The sequence below is a fragment of the Ursus arctos genome, unplaced genomic scaffold, assembly GCF_023065955.2.
Source record: "Ursus arctos isolate Adak ecotype North America unplaced genomic scaffold, UrsArc2.0 scaffold_60, whole genome shotgun sequence".
NCBI classification, from domain to species: Eukaryota; Metazoa; Chordata; class Mammalia; order Carnivora; family Ursidae; genus Ursus; species Ursus arctos.
The window spans coordinates 181,975-199,518 of record NW_026623079.1 but is presented as its reverse complement, the minus strand read 5'-3'; the positions used below and the strand labels follow the sequence as shown (position 1 = coordinate 199,518).

The following is a 17,544-nucleotide window of genomic DNA, read 5'->3' as shown; positions in this document are numbered from 1 at the left end:
TTTTTTTTGCCCGTTTTATCATGAGCCTTTCTCACACTGGTAAATACAAGGCTCCCTCACTTGGATGGTCACGTACGTCATACTGGGGTAGCAGGACTTCTACGGCCACTCGCCTACCGAGGGTGGGCACGTTCGCTTTTTTCCTATTCCATACAATAAAATAGTGTAGATTCTTATGGTTATCTTTGTATTGTATTTCTAGAAGATTAACATGAATTTACGGTGATCACGTACTAACTCTCTAATCGGTAGTAATTTATTTTTAAAAGGTTTTATTTATTCGAGAGACGGAGAGAGAGAGATAGGAGAGAGCACAGGAGTTGAGGGGAGAGGGAGAAGCAGGCTCCCCGCTGAGCAGGGAGCCCGAAGTGGGGCTTGACCCCAGGACCCTGGGATCATGACCTGAGCTGAAGGCAGACGCTTACCTGACTGAGCCACCCAGGCGCCCCTCTAATTGGTAGTCATTTAAATGGGGAATACGAAAGCCACAAAGAACTACTACTACACTCCCACTAAAATGGCTAAAATAAAGACTGGCCATGCTGAGCGTTGGCAAGAATATGGAATAACTGGAGTTCCCGTACGCCGCTGGAAGGGAATAAAATGATACAACCACTTTGGAGAACGATTTGCCAGTTTTTTAAAAAATTAAATATATATCTACTGGAAGCAACCCAAAATGCCCATTAATAGGAAAATGGACAAATAAGTGGTATGCATCCACGGCATCCTACTCAGCAGTAAAAAGGACTGAACTATCACTCTAACGACAACCCGGATAACTCTCAAACTAGTGTTGCCGAACGAAAGACGCCAGACCAGGGAGAAAAGGGCACATACCATACGATTCTGTTTATATAAAATTGTAGAAAATGCAAACCAGCAGATCAGCAGCTGCCTGGAGATGGGGGCAGAGAAGCAGGGGAGGGAGACAGGGAGGAGAGGAAACTTCTGGGGGTGACAGATACATGCCCATTATCTTCAACGGGAGATGCTTTTACAGGGATATACACATGTCAAAACTCATCAAGTTAGACACTTTAAGTACACTTCATTCCATGTCAGCAAAGCTTTAAAAAAAAAAAAAGAAAAGGAAAAAGGAAAAGACCATTTAAAAAAAAGATAAATAAGTGGGAATGCCTGTATTTGGCTCACATACAAGCTTGAATACAGGTGTTCACGTTCAATCAGCTGTCCTTTTTGGACAAATAGCCGAGTTTAACTTAATTCCTTCTGTGTTTGTTTGCTCGAGCTGCTGTAACAGCATATCACAGACTAGGTGGCTCAAACATCAGGAATTTACTTCTTACCGCTCTGGAGGCCAGAAGGCCAAGACCAAGGTGCTAGCCAACTGGTTCTCTGCCTGGTTTGCGGAGGGCCACCTTCTTGCTGTGTGCTCACCACGCGGAGGACAGACCTCTCTCGCTCTCTCCCTCTTTTTGTAAGGCCACCAACCTACTGGATCAGGGCCCCACCCTAAGGAATGACCTCCTTTAATCTTAATTACTCTCTGAAGATGTGTCTCCAGACACAGTCACACTGAGGCTCAGGCCTCCAACATAGGAGTTTGGTGGGGATGGGGGAGACATAAGTCAGCCCACAACACCTTCCTTACCATGGCCTGACATGAAATTTCTAGTTTCATAACTTTCTTGACAGAATTTATAAAACTTAAGCAGACGGCAAGCTCTTTCCTTATCCATAAACTCAATTCTGCTCGACGAGCTTTTTCTTCCCCCAGGTGTGCTTTTGCCATTAGATTACTGCAGGAACAACTCACCTGCCCAAATCGGGACTATTTCCACCCCTTCAGCAGATCTCAAAGAACAGCAAAAATATCCTCTGTTCACATGCAAAATATATACTCTACCCTAGCTATAAATTACTGAAAGCGTATCAGGCTCCTGATTTCAGCAGAGAAACGTTCTTTCCAAAAGGACCACGTCAGCCTTATGCGGACATGGGTTTGGGCGGCTCACAGTGAGGCAGCTCCCACAAGCCCGAATCGGCGACACCCTTGCAGCTCCTCAGCTCCTTCCGGAGAACGTGGGATAGGGTAAGAAGCAATAATATGCCATCTGAGCCTCAAAGCATCACCTACCAAAAGAAGGAGGATAGAACAGCAGCAAGGGACTTGGCAGCCTCTGCCACAGCAGGATCGGGAGTTCTACCTGACATTCTATTAGCTACGTCTTCTAACTTCTGGTGCCAAGAATATCGGCACATTGCCAGAAGCAAATGGGCCTGGTGCTTACCACCGTCCTGCAAAGGAAAAGTTCTACTTTGCTGACACGTGAAGAATCAGTAATCGCCACAGACAACCTTCCAATTCGGTCTCTTCCCAGAAGGCATTCAGGCCACATCTTTCCAGTATGACCCTAGCACCACACTTCCCTGACAGCTTCTACCCCTCGGGGTCACTGCCATAGGTGGCAGGAGAAGATCTCTGGAAACTCACGGACACAACTGCCGCAAACTGAGGTACCACACTCTGACAGAATGGCCCCTCACAGTGAGGTGACAAGAAGGAACCAGGTGTCACATAGGCTCAGAGCTGCAATTCATAAACAATGAAGGCTGAGAAGGGCTCAGGTCCTGCCCCAGGTCACTGGCTAGAGGGAGTCTGTCCAGAGGGATCAGGAGCAGTGATTTAAACCGCATCTCACTGGAAAGAGGAAGAGGGTGGGGAGGAGGACATAAGGAGACACATGGGAAAGGCCAACTGGAAGGACAACACCCCCCTGCCCAAGGATACCCCACAACAAAGCCCCTACGAGAAAGCTGGTGCAGAGCTTGTGAGGTGAAGTCAGATGGGACATGAATCATTGGTGTTATGTCTGAATGTTTGTGCCCTGCAATGTGATGGTACGGGGTGGGGGGGGTAATTAGGTCATGAGGGTGGAGTCCGCATGATTGGGATTAGTGCCCTTATAAAAGGGACCTCACAGTGCTTCCTGGCCCCTTCCACCATGTGAGGACACAACGGAAGAAGGTCATCTGTGAACCAGGAGGCAGCCCACACCAGACCCTGAATCTGCCAGTGCCCTGATCTTGACTCCCAGCCACCAGAACTGTGAGAGAAGAAGGCCTGCTGTTCCGAATCTGGTCTTGGGTATTTTGTTATAGCAGTTCACACAGACTAAGACAGTCGGGAAGTTCTTGGCACACATCGAATCACCACACATGCCAGAAGTGAAGTTCTTCACAATGTTGCAGGGCAGTAAAAATAAGATCAAAGAAGTAACGCTCTACTGTTCCATAAGGGGTGCAATGGAAAACCATCTGGGATTCCATCAGAAAGGAGCTTTTCGAAAAAACTGGTACATGGAGACAATCTGCACTTCATTCTCAGACCCTGTTACAGGCTAAACTCTGTCCCCCAAATTCCTACGTTGAAACACTCACCCCCCATACCTTACAATGTGACTGAATCTAGAGACAGGGCCTTTGGAAAAGCAATTAAGGTAAAATGTCACAGTCTAGGTGATGTCCAATTTAACCGATGTCCTTGTAAAAGGAGATTAAGACACAGACATGCACAATGGAGAGACTGTGTGAGGATACAGGGAGAAGGGGGCCACCTACAAGGCAAGGAGAGAAGCCTCAGAAGAAACCAAATCTGCCAGCACCTTGAGCTTGGACTTCCAGCCTCTGGAACTGTGTGAAACTTAATTTCTGTTAAGTCACCCAGTGTGTGGGATTTTGCTATGACAGCTTAGCCGACTAGTACAGACCTCAGACTAAAGAGGCTTTATCTGAACTAATAGTTGCTATCTAACAGAGAAAAGTAGTTGGTTAGGGCTACTTAAAATCAGGATCCAGCTCAGACTCGTCGAGTTTCCAGTTGGAAGGGTCCCAAAGCTGATCAGTTCAGCTGTAGACCAGAACAGTTCACCTGGTCTCATCTCCAGCCCACATTCTTCTGGAAATAACACAGTGCTAACTCTGAAATGCCACAACGAGACTCTGCTTTAACAAGGAGGTGTTGTCCTTAAGTGCTAAGACTTGAGAAGCTGAAACTAACAATACCCAGCACCTCTTATTTCTCTTGCTATTCACGTCACCTGCTTTCTGGCCATTTCATGAAACGGTAGGGTGCTGAAAAAAAGCAGCAAAAATAAGGTGCTTCGTTTAGGATCATTATGATGTCTTTTAAAAAGGAGTTTCAGGGCACCTGGGTGGCTCAGTCAGTTGAGCATCTGACTCTTGGTTTCAGCCCAGGTCATGATCTTGGGGTCATGAGATCAGCCCCATGTGGGGCTCAGTGCTCAATACAGAGTCTGCTTGAGATATTCTCTCTCTCTTTTTCTCTCTCTCAAATAAATAAATAAATCTTTTAAAAAAGAAAAAAAGGAGTTTCAAAAATAATATTTTTTTAAAGATTTTATTTATTTATTTGAGAGAGAGAGGGAGCATGGGTGTGGGGGAAGAGCAGAGGAAGAGGGAGAAGCAGACTCCCCGCTGAGCAGGGAGCCTGACATGGGACTCGATCTCAGGACCCCGGTAACCATGAGCTGAGCCAAAGGGAGACACTTAACCGACTGAGCCACCCAGGTGCCCCATAGATAAGGTTTTTAAATGCACAGAGTTTATTCATTTCTACTATCCTTTGTTTCCATAATCAAAGTTGTAACCCAGCCTTGGCAAATGGTTGGGTTCAGGGCTCAATATGTACTTATTTATTAAAATTGACCTAAAAATAATCAGTGAGAGATGATGGCTTGAAGTCTCAGATAAACAATTAAGCAAAAATTACCCTATTCATGTTGCTATACCTGAAAGCCATAAAACGTAAACTTTTCTCTAATACATAAAATTCTGAATATGACACCAAAAGTTTAAAAACTGAAACAATTAGAACTCATACATAGTCTGACAAACCAAGACCTCTTGGGGCTCAGTTTTCTCATCTGACAAGAGCTGAGCTAGGTGAGCCTTCTGTTCTGTCTATGGTTAATGTTTTATAACCAACAATCACCTACCTTAATTAAAAAGCACCTTGACCTAACCTTCCTATTAACCTACAATACTGTTGCTATTTACATCATAAAGATCTTTTACTAATTCGTCACTAATTTACTCACTGAATTTCTGGGTACATGCATGAGTCCAAGAAATCTGACCATTGCCAAGGCCTTAAATTCCTCATTCACATAAACTCTCACCAGGTTCCCTGAATGCAGAAGTGGTGAGTCTCCCAGGAGTTAAGTAACCATCGACACTGATTGGGGCTTGCTCCATCCAGCACCTTCCCAAATCTCTGCCCCAGCAACTCTGATCGGGCTGCCCACTGCCACCCCAGCAGGCTCCCACGCTCAGGCTCACTGCCCACGCATCAGCCTGAGGGATGCTTCCAGCAGGTAAGGAAGGCAGCAGTCACCTTGCTCAATGGCTTCTCCTCCCTTGCAGAGTGTGACCTGCCCTGGCTACCTCTCCTCCCTCGTCTCCTATCACCTCTCCACCCCAGCCACACCCGCCCCCCACTGTACCTTGGACCCAGGCCCACGCCCCAGATGGTCTCCCCGCCAGCTCGCTCACTGCATCCAGGCCTCTGCTCAAATCTCAAATGTCACGTTATCAGAGCCATCTCTGTCTGAATAATACCCCACCTTCCTTCCTCCCTACCCCATTTCCCTTGCCTGCTTTATTTTTCCTTTGCATTCAGCAGCTGATATCACATATTTACTCATTGTCTGCCTTCTGCCAACAAAGCCTTATGAACGTTGTGTTCAATGCTGTATCCCCAGCACCTAGGTGTTCAGTATATCTTGTTCCTACCACTGTATCAGTTTGCCAGGCTGCGGTAACACGGCACAACATGTTGGACAGCTTAAACAACAAAAACGGATTGTCTGCCAGTTCTGGAGGCCAGAAGTCTGAGATCAAGGTGTCAGCTGGCTGGCTCCTTCTGAGGGCTACGAGACAGAATATGCTCCAGACTGCTCTTCTTGCTTCCGGCAGTTTGCTGGCAATCTCTCGTGTTCCTAACCTTATAACCGCATCAGCCAGATCTCTGCCTTCATGTCCACATGGTGTCGTCCCTCTACGCACGTCTGTGTCTGCATCCAAACTGAAGGACTCCGGTCAGCGTGGATCAGGGCCCGCCCTAATGACTTCACTTTAACTTGAATAGCTCTGTAAAGATCTGATCTCCAAATAAGGTCACACTCTGAGATACTGGGGGTTAGGACATCAACATATATTTTTTGGAGGATACAATTCAATCCATAACAACCACGTAGCAGCCATGTGACATCGGGCAAGTTAGTTCACCTTCATCAGTAAAATGAGTCTTAATAATTCATTGTACCTGCTTCATTTGGATAATGAAGATGGTGCCCCTGACAGCAAAAAGGTGTAACCCTGCCCCCTATGTGAGCCACACGAATAGTGACATGAAAAAAGCTCAAGAGCATGGGCTTGGCAGCCAAGCAGCCAGGGTTTGAGCTCTCTCTGCACTTGCTGGCTCTCATCTTAGAGAGTTGCTTGGTCTGAGACCAATCTCCAAATATGTTATATTATAAAATAATGCACGTCAAGTCCTTAGCACATGGTATGCTCTCTAGGAATGTCAGCTGTCCTAGGCAGGGCTGAGGCAAAGATGGACAGTGTCACCTCATCCCACTGATGTTCTGCAATTTTTTTCATTCATCACTTAATCATACATGGCAACAGAAAACACAGTAGCACCATTACACAGAATTGGGTGCCAACTATAACGAAAAGTTGTCCTTTTAAACTTTTATTCAGTATCACTCATATCCAACTGCCTACAGACATCAAATGGGGACATTGACCAGACACCTCAAACTAGCCCGTCCCAAAATGAACCCCTGGTCTCCCTGCCCACCCATGGAGCGGGGTCCTCCCCCAGGCTCCTTCCCCATTGCATCTCGTGGCTTCTGGGAGAAAACCTGCAAGTCCTACTTGACTCCTCTTTTTCTCTTGTATCCCAAATTTAATCCATGAACAAATTCTGTTATACCCTCAAATTATATTCAAAATCCAAAGCCTTCTCCACTGGCCCACCTATGTTACAGCAACAGCTCCTAAATCGTCTCCCTGTTTCTACCTTGCCTGACCCCCACCCATTCCTACCCCCTACAGAGCAGCTGGAACCTGCTACTGGCTCAGCTGCCCTCCAAGGCACCCCCCAGCCCCTGACTCAGTGGCCACTGTCAGACTCCAGTTTTAAAGGACCTACAAGATTGGATGCCCTCCCCACCCCTTACCTCTATGGCCTTGTGTCCTACACTCTCCCCATCTCTCGCTTGCTTTGTGACCTCACTGGCCTCAGACACACCAGAGCCTCTGCATTTGGTCAAAGGGTGCTTTCCCAGCAAGGCCTTCCTTAAAGACCCCACTTAATAGCACAATACATCCTTAACACTCACCATCCCCTTCCTTCATTACTGTTTCCACAGACTCATCACTGCCTACCACCCCATATATTTTATCGTCCGGCTCTCCCCTGGTCCCATGTGGGCAGGGTCTTATTGGTTTGGCTCTCTGCTGTGCCCTGATGCCTAGGGCAGTACTAGCACGTTGTAGGGACTCACATAGCTACTGAATGCGTGAATAGCCAATGCTTTTAAAGCTCCTCCAAGAAGGGTTCATCTCTACTTGGTAACCTGCATGTTAAAGGTTAAAATAGTTAAACATTTTAAGAAGTTTTTCAGACACATTGAAACAAGGCTTGTTTAACAGAATACCTCAAGGCTTGAGAATTGCACTGATCAAGTTTATTGTTTTAGCTAGCTCAAAATGTATATGTTCCTAAATAAATGGAAGACATCCAGTGTTCACGGACTTGTAAGACAATACTGTTCACATGGCAATACTTCCCAAAGTGATCTACAGAGTCACTGCAATCCCTATCAACATCCCACTTGGCTTGTTGGCAGAAATTGACAAGATGACCCTAAGATGTATATGGAATTTCAAGGGATCCAGAATTAGCTCTGTAAAGATCTGATCTCCAAATAAGGTCACACTCTGAGATACTGGGGGTTAGGAGGACATCAACATATTTTTTTTGGAGGACACAATTCAACCCATAACGACCACTTAGCAGCCATGCAACATCAGGCAAGTTAGTTCACCTTCATCAGTAAAATGAGTCTTAATAATTCATTGTACCTGCTTCATTTGGATAATGAAGATGGTGCCCCTGACAGCAAAAAGGTGTATCCCTGCCCCCTATGTGAGCCACACAGATAATGACAGAACAATCCAGCACAACAAAGTTGGAACAACAAAGTCATTTATTTCCCCATTTCAAAACTTACCACAAAGCTACAACAATCAAAACGTATGGTCCTGGCCTAAGGATAGACAGATAGGTGAACGGAAAAGAAATGAAGTCCAGAAATAAAGCCATCTACTTAGGGCCTACTGATTTTCAACAAGGGTTCCAAGGCCCTTGGAACAAACAGTATCTCCAACAGATGGTGCTGGACAACGGGATTTCCTACAAAAGAATACATTCAGAGCCTTACTTCACACCATGCATAAATATTAACTCAAAATGGATCAAAGACCTAAATGTAAGAGCCAAGACTATAAAACTCACAGAAAACACAGGGGCAAATCTTCATGACCTTGCATTTGGCAATGGTTTCTTAGATACGACACCAAAAGCGCAAGCGACAGAAGAAAAAGTAGGTAGCCTGGACTCCATCAAAATTAACTTTTGGGGAGCCTGGGTGGCTCAGGCAGTTAAGCATCCGACTTTTGATCTCAGCTCAGGTCTTGATCTCAGGCTGTGAGTTCAAGCCCCGTGCTGGGCTCCACACTGAGCATGGAGCCTACTTAAAAAAAAAAAATTAAAAACTTTTGCATAAAGGGCGCCATCAAAAAGGTGAAAAGACAACCTAAGAATGGGAAAAAAAATATCTGCAAACCATATACCCAATAAGGGCCTAGTATCCAGAACACGTAGAGAACTCTTATAAACTAACAACGAAAAGACAAACCACCCAGTTAAAAAAATGGGCAAAGTATTTGAACAGAAATTCTTCCAAAGAAGATACACAGATGGCCAATAAGCACATGAAAAGATACCCAAATTATTAGTCATTAGGGAAATGCCAAAAAGAACCACAATGAGACAGCACTACGATAGCTATTACCAAAATTTAAAAAAAATCTGAAGTGTTAGTGCGGATATGAAGAAATTGAAACTCTCGTCCATTGCTGGTGGGCACATTAAACAGCACAGCCTCTGAGAAAGCAGGCTGGTGGTTCCTCAGCGTTAAACATAGAGTTACCGCATGACTCCGTAACTCCACTTCTAGGTCTATACCCCAAAGAAGCATAGACAGGTGTATACAAACTTGTATACAAATGTCCACAGCAGCACTATTCACAACAGCCAAAAGGCAGAAACACAGATGTCTGTCAACAGATGAGTGGATAAATGAAATGTGTATCCATATAACGGAGCTATTACTCAGCCGTAAAAATCAATGAAGCATTGATAGATGCTACACCATGGATGGACCTGAAAACACACGAAGTGAAAGAAGCCAGACACAAAAGGATATTGTATGTGTGCATCTCTGTGAAATGTCCATAGACACAGAAAGTCAATTAGTGGTTGCCATGGCCTGGGCAGCGGGAGGGATGGGAGGGTTTCCTTTCGGGTTGTTGAAAACATGCTGGAACCTGACGGTGGTAATGGTTGCACAACACTGCAAACATAGTCAAAGCCGCGTAACTGTACGCTCTAAAATGGTTAAATGACAAATTCTAGGTTTTGAGGATTTTACCTCAACAGAAAAATAACGAACACACCCCCTCCCAAAATAAGGACGCTATTTTTAGATTCCAGGAGAGTCAAGTACTAAATAAAATACTGAAACACCTAGAAGAACTTGAATACACCTAAATCCCACTTCAGCGCTTCTTCCTTTTCCCCTAAAAAAGAGACCCACCTTCATGCAAGACAACAACTGTTCTCTTCAGCTTGCAAATTCCTGAATTAAGAGCTCTACAGCCTGGGGCGCCTGGGTGGCACAGCGGTTAAGCATCTGCCTTCGGCTCAGGGCGTGATCCTGGTGTTATGGGATCGAGCCCCACATCAGGCTCCTCCGCTATGAGCCTGCTTCTTCTTCTCCCACTCCCCCTGCTTGTGTTCCCTCTCTGGCTGGCTGTCTCTATCTCTGCAAATAAATAAATAAAATCTTTAAAAAAACAAAACAAAACAAAACAAAAAACTCAGTAGAAGCCTTGGGCTTTACTAGGTCATCCTTCCGGGTAGGACAGGAACATACAGTGGTCCCATCTACAGAGCACAAGGTCAAGCCTGCATGTGACCAGTTTTGGACTTCCTAGACCAGGCTCTTTTCTCGTCATCCAAACACACTCATAATTTCTGGGCAGATTTCAATATTTATGTCATCCTTTGGTCTTCCATGAGTTATCGATCAGCAGTTAATGGCCAAAAAAGTAGACCAAAGAAGAAAAAGCTATAAAATCCTAAGTAGTACCTGAAAGATAATTCATCTTTGGCGTGCGTGGGTAGCACGGTCAGTGGAGCATTGGGCTCTTGGTTTTGGCTCAGGTCATGATCTAGGGGTCCTGGGATCGAGCCCTGCATTGGGCTTCATACTCAGCAGGGAGTTTGCTTGTGATTTTCTCTCTCGCTCTGCCTCTGTACCCCCCCACTTTCTCTCTCTCTCTCTCAAATAAATAAATAAAATCTTAAAAAGAGAAACATAATTCATCTCTGAATAACTGATTGGTCAATTTTAAAGTTTATCTTATTTAGACATAAATATAGTTGCAAAAAAGACCATTCAGCTATTCCATTGACCAAATCCACGGTATAATTCTATGCCCAGAAGGAAAAAAAAAAAAGCTGGAAGGAGTAAGTATACTGACCAGGTTAATAGCAGTAACTAGAATTACAGAATTATGAATAGATTTTCTTATCGCCATTTTCTAACTGTCATAATCAGCATGTCATGTAATAATAAAGAGCATTCCTTGAAACAATAAAAAGACAGCTGTGTCCCCGCCTCCATGCAATCTAAATACTCTACACCCCACATACCTTGTTGAGCTTGCCCAGTGAAGATATGAGATCCGCCCATTCACTTGAGGACTCGAAATTTCTTAAAGCCTTTTCAATCACTGAAGAGTAATTTCTGTATCTGTAATCACTCAAAAGTTCCTGCTCTTCTGGATCCATCTTACATTCTCACAGCGGAGAAAGTATCTAAAAGGGAACCAAGAAAGAAATGAGGGAGCAACTCAAGGACACACAGCATTCCCAGCCCAGAGGTACAGAGGACACGTGTCCACAAACACTACTGTGCACAACCGCACTCAGCAATGCAACTCAAATATTTAGCAAGGCTCCTGGGCCAGGCACTGTGGTAGATAAAAGACAAACAGTTCCGGTCCTCTTGGATTCTGAGGGAGACAAACGGAGCAGAAAAGAAGCAAAAATGCCAGGATTCCTCTTCACTGACAAAATTAACTCTAGGAGTGAAACTTACAAAGCCGCTAACTAAATACGTTGCCTGCTGGTAATTCTGGATCCAGGTGGCCCTTCCTACTGTAGGGCATTTATAAAAGCTAAGGAAAAGCAGGTCAATGCTATTAACCAACCAGAGCAACCTCTTCAGTGATCTGATCCTCTACAACTAGACTATGTTAGAGGACTGGAAGTATTCTAGAAGAAAATCTGACAGGGGAAAAAAAGTTTAAAAAATAAGGATGTAAGAATGTACTGTCTGACATCAGTGTTTCCAGAAATCTACCAGTATCCTGTTCAGCTACTAAGCTCTGATCACCCACCAATCCCCCCCAACCAGCAGCTGCCCTGACAGCTTCATGCCTCCATGTGCAGAGCCTGGACATGGGGTGGTGACGCCAGCGCCCAAGCAATCACCATTTTATTCTTCTTGCCCTTGTATATTCTTTGACGGATTCTTTTATTTTTTTCCTGTGGCTAGATGCATTCATTATGTATGAACCACTGCAGCTATTATGAAGCCTGAGACCGATATGGTCTCATCCTGGCTCCAACAGCAACCATTTCCTCTTTTTATCTCCAATGTGACAAAAGGAAACAAAGAACAGCACGGAATGCTGCACTCATCTGACTTCATGAAGACAGCCGTCATTTATAACATGACAATGGACGCAATACGAGTGCATGCTGATGTCAAGTTTTGTTTTTATTCCTTCATTAACAAAAAAATCCGTACATCAACCTATCAGTTTATCCAAACAAACTGCAACTCTGAGAAACATTTCACAAGATATGGAAATATTCAATGGTTCCCCTGATCTGTCACCAAGTTCCATGCTTTGGCATTTTCTCAAAAGGGACGCCTTGGGGCTCTGATGCGCCCTCCTTCTTTAGTCTTTATCTGATTAAGATCTATTTAACGCGTGGCAGGTACCCACCCTAAAATTCCTTGTCCCTTTTTCCATACTAAGGGAACCCGAATTTTGCTCATGGTAGTACTAACAGCTTTCCACCTCCCTTGCAGCTCGGTGGCCACGCAACAGTTCTAGGCAATGAGGCGTCCGTAGAAGCTGGTGGTGGGGCCTCCAGGAAAGTGGTTTGAAAGGAGGTAGACTCCACTAGCATTCCCCTTTACTCCTGCCCATCTTTCTGCCCGGAACCAAGGTTTGATGTTGGAGGTGAAGCCACGTGCGGTAACCAAGAGGAAATAGCCATCCTTGGTGTACGACTTTTGTGGGTAAGTGGAAAGACATAGCAGCTGAGGGCAGAGGTGACTTTAAGAAGGCACCATGTCAACCCTGCACTCGATGTTTTCTGTACAGAAGAGCTCATCTAAGCCACTGTTCAATCGAGTTTTCTGCTACTCACAACCAAACACAACCCTGATATACGAGGCTAATATTTCACTAGTACACAGTCTGAAAAGACAATAAAATACAGAGCAACGTGATATCATTGAACACTGTAGTTAGCTAGCCAAGTTGCATGTCATCAAAATGGCAAATATCATAGACGGAAGAAACTGAACTGAAGGTACAACATGTTCTTTAAACCCGAACCTTTCATTTATTGGCCATGATGAATTTCTAAGAATCCCATGGTATCTGCTACTTCACTTTCTGGTCGTTCTGGGCCCATTCTGATCTTCCCACGGCCACCACAACTTTCAAGTTTCCAACATCAGTGGACCTTTTACCTCTCAGTAGGACTGTGCAGCAGACCATTCCTTTCTTCCCAAAACAGCCTCCTTTCAGCCCATACCCTCCTCTGGCCCCACCAACCCTGTGCTGGTTTCCACCTCTCCGCTGTTCCTTCCCCTCTGCAGGCTAATCCTCCTCTACCCTATTGCCAAATATGGCCATTCCCCGCACCAAGCCTTGGGTCCTCTTTCTATCCTTGGTCATCTCCCCATTCCTACAACTTACAAATACCATCTTCATGCTAATGACCCATGGATTTACAATGTCTGCCCATATCTTCCCGTCAGGTCCAGATTCATGCAAATACCTACTTGACTCATCCACCCAGATGTGGCATAGGGGTCTCAAACTTAGTGCATCCCAAACACCCATCAACAAAATATGGTCTAGCCACACAATGAACAAAGAACTGATATATACTACAGTAAGGGTGAACCAGAGAAATACATAACATAGTGGAAGAAGCCAACAAAAGGCCACATAGTTGTATGATTCCATTCATATTACATGTCCAGAACAGGTGAATCTGTAGAGATGGCAAGTAGATTAGCGGTCGCCTAGGGAAGGAAGTAGCAATAAGGAGGAACTGCAAATGGGCACAGGAATCTTCTTGGGGTAATGGAAATGTGCTAAAATTGAATTATGGCAATAGTTGTACAACTGTGTAAATTTACTAAAAATCACTAAATTGCACACTGAAATCAATGTATATTATCGTCTATAAATTACACCTCAGGGGGCAACTGGGAGGCTCAGTCAGTTAAGCGTCTGCCTTTCAACCGGGTCATGATCTCAGGGTCCTGGGATGGAGCTCCACGTTGGGCTCCCTGCTCCGCACGGAGTTTGCTTCTCCCTCTCTCTCTGACCCTCCCCCACCTCTGGCTCATGCTCTCTCTCTCTCTCTCTCCCTAATGAATAAATAAAATCTTTAAAAAAATTACACCCCAGTAAAGCTTGTTTTAAAAACCCCTTATACTCTTGATTCTACCTGTTCAGTGCTCCTCCTCCAGTCTTCCCTTCCCCAGAAAGTGGCCCCACCATTCCTGGGACCTTTGACGTCATCCTGGACTCTTCTCTTCACCTACCTTACGCAACCCACGTCCTGATTGTTCTTCTTCCAAAACACCAGTGGACCCGATTGCTCTCCATCTCCGCCATACCACTGCACAAGCCACCTCTCCCCTACCAGGTTGCAGACAATTCCTGATGGTTCTCCTCCTCTCTTGCCCCTCTCCAGTGCATTTTCACTTAGCAGTCCAAGAATCCTCTTAAAACATAAATTACAGTGCATCCCCACCATGTTTAAACTCTTTCCATTAAGCTTATAATAATCCCAACTTCCCCACCCCATGGCCTATAAGGGCCTCTCTCTTCAAGGCATTCTGCTTGTCTAAAAACTGACTCAGCCTATCACAGAGGCTTTGAACACGCTGTGGCTCTCTGCAAAAATATAGTGTACTATGTATGTGAACGTACACAGTAAGATTGCTCACTGATTCTTGGGAAGGCCTCTTTTACTGAAATACTAGCCTTTACACTTTTTAAGGGTTTTTTTGTTTTTGTTTTTTTTTTTTAGAGAGAGACAGAGCGTGCAGCAGGGGGAGGGACAGAGGGAGGAGAGACTCCTCAAGCAGACTCTACACTGAGCACGGAGCCCAAAGTGCAGCTCGATCCTAGGACCCTGAGATCATGACCTGAGCCAAAATCAAGAGTCGGTCATTTAACCAAATGAGCCAACCAGGCACCCTCTGCCTTCACACTTTTTAAAAATATTAAAGGATGGCAATGAGAGATGGTAGTTTATTTTCCCAAGTAAGATGTTAGTACATCCAAACAGTCCGTAATTTTTTTTTTTTCAGGAAATTTACAGGTTTGAAATCTAGCATCTCTGAACCACTGCAAAACTCCAGGCATAATCTTCACCATATAAAGTGTCCAAGCACTGGGCAAAGAAACATGGGGAAAAAAAAAACAGGGTTCCACTTTCATAGTTCATAACATAATAAAAGAGGAAATACCTAAACACATAATTTCAATTTAAGGCGGCACACAGAGTGACGGAGGGTGTCCTGAGGTAACACTGGCACAAGGAAAAGACAGAGGAAGCCCTACTACCAGCAGAGGAGTGCTCAGAGTCAAAGTCTGGGCGGCTAGTTAGTAGGAAGAGAGCCTTGGGACGCCTGGGTGGCTCAATTGGTGGAGCCTCTGTCTTCGGCTCAGGTCATGATTCCCAGGGCCTGGGATCGGGCCCCACATGGGACTCCCAGCTCAGCGGTTCTCCCTCTCTCTCTGCTGCTCTCTTGCTCTCTCTCTCGCAAATAAATAAAATCTTGAAAAAAGAGAGAGCGCGCGCGCCCTGGTCTGCCATAGTTTGTAATTAGGAGCTGGGGTGGCAAAAACGCCATGGCAAGGAAGGTGTTGGTCGGGTAAGAGCAGGTAACTGGAGCAGTGAGAGGTTATGGTTGGCCACACGAAAAAAGTACTATTGGGTGTAACTAAAAGCACAGATGAGAAGTTTACAAATAGTCATTCAAGCAAGCTCCTTTATTTCAAAATATGAGACCTTCAATACTATGCTACTAGGCAAGTCTTCTGGGTGGGCTTGGTAAATCCATCATTATTCATGCATTTATCTCACGCAACACACAAGAATCCTATGACATGGGTACTATCTTGAGGCTGCTCAAGAGGAGTATATTGGGAATCAGGCCCCCCAGAAAATTGCCCAGGGCCCTCAACAACCAACCGGCAGAGTTAGGAATCCAGCCCAGGTTAACACAATGGCACAGAGAACCTTTATTTACTACATTATACTACAGGTAAAATTAACAGTTCAGCCCCTAAATATCTCTTCTGACAATGATCTTGCAACCTATCCTGAATACCTTTCCTGTGAGAGACTCAGCTCAGTAAAACTGGTAAGAGTTCCACAGCCTACTAACAATTACATACACAAAAGAGTAATCATATAAACAAGCATATTTGACCAGATGTATCCGCCTTAAAATTGAAAATGTCAGCAAGAAATCTCTCATCCATTCTAAATTTCTTAGAAAAACAAGTTTAGGTGAAAAATCAACTGTCAGAAGGAAGTCAACTATAAAGATGTTTACATGAAGGAACATGTGAATGAGATGAAAACAGAATGAAAAATCACAAATAGTCACCCTCTCACGAGCAAGAACATTATTAGATAATGACTCTTAGTCGACAGCACAGAAACACTCTTCTGCCATTGGTTTAATCAACTCTGGGGCACATTATTTTGAATTTGGTCTCTCAGAATGGTAATTAAATTGCAGTGGAAAAAATTTAAGACACTAACGGGAGTAGGCTTTGTGGGGAGGGGGAGGGGAAGGCCTCCATCGTCTTACCAAAAAATCCTACAAAGGTTTCTTCAAATACAGAGCGACTGTCCCAGGTTAGGGAAACACCTGCGGGTAACAGCTTCCATCAGCAGCCGCCCTACGAGTTGCTAAAGGTCCATCCACCCGGCAGCAGGCGGCGATCCTACAAGACTCCCGGACCGGGCCGGGAGAGCGCGCGCACTGCGGCTCCGATCCCTTCTCCTGGGGACAGGCTGGGAGACTCGAGGATCTTCCCTTAACAGGAAAGCCCTCATTTTACAAAGGTCTCGGTCCCTAGCCCTCCGCCCGGACCAGGACGGCACAAGCAAACAAAGGCGCGTCTGGCCGTCGTCCGCCGGCGGAGGTGAGGGGAGGGCGGGCCGTGACCCACCTGACCTCCACCTGCCCGACGGGAGGCCGCGCCGGGCCGGCGAGGACTTGGCCGCACTTCCTTTGCCGCGGCGGGCCGGAGGAACTGGGGGACCCCGCCCTGCCCCCGGACTGCCCCTCAGGGGTGCGGGGTCGGAGCCCACGCCCACGCGCGGCCTCGCCGGGGCCGTCCCCGCACTGCAGCAGTGCATGCCACGGGCCCGGGCCGCGGTCGAGGAGCCCCCCTCTCGCCCCGGGACCGCCCCCACAGAGCCGCTCGAACCCTGCGCACCCTGGGGGGGGGACGCCCACGCCTCCTCGTCGCTCCCGGGCCCGCGGGTGGGGACGCCCCGGCTGCCTGGGCTTCGCCCAGCGGCCAAGGGCGCGGGGCCGGCTTACCGGCGGCGGCGGTGGGGGCGTCAGCGTCCCTTGTCAACGGGCGCGCCCACGTGCGGCGCGGAGGAACCGGCCGGGCTGTGGCAGGCAGAGCAAGCGGCCGCTGCGGCTCAGCAGGGACCAAGAAGGAAGCGCCGAGCCCGAGCCCGAGCGGCCGCGGCCCCAGGCGGCGGGGCGGGATCGTGAGGAGGGACCTCGGCGTGGGGGGCGGGGCGGGGCCGGACGGGGCGGGGTCAGGACGGGGACCTCG

General features: G+C 46.3%; 1 protein-coding gene across 3 annotated transcripts in view; it reads right to left on the bottom strand.

Annotated features, from left to right (window-relative positions):
* Window positions 1-17,478, bottom strand: part of LOC130542961 (protein dopey-2-like) — a 96,101-nt gene extending 78,623 nt beyond the window's left edge. The window contains exons 1-2 of one of the 3 annotated variants that reach the window (XM_057308166.1): window positions 17,298-17,478; window positions 11,057-11,221 (exon numbers count right to left, since the gene is read on the bottom strand). In XM_057308166.1, coding sequence (XP_057164149.1) covers window positions 11,057-11,194 — 138 coding nt within the window. In that variant the 5' untranslated portion in view covers window positions 11,195-11,221; window positions 17,298-17,478. Of the gene's footprint in view, window positions 1-11,056; window positions 11,222-16,556; window positions 17,207-17,297 lie in introns of those variants that run through there. The other 2 variants (XM_057308168.1, XM_057308167.1) reach the window with 2 other exon arrangements.
* Between the last annotated feature and the right edge of the window lie 66 nt (window positions 17,479-17,544).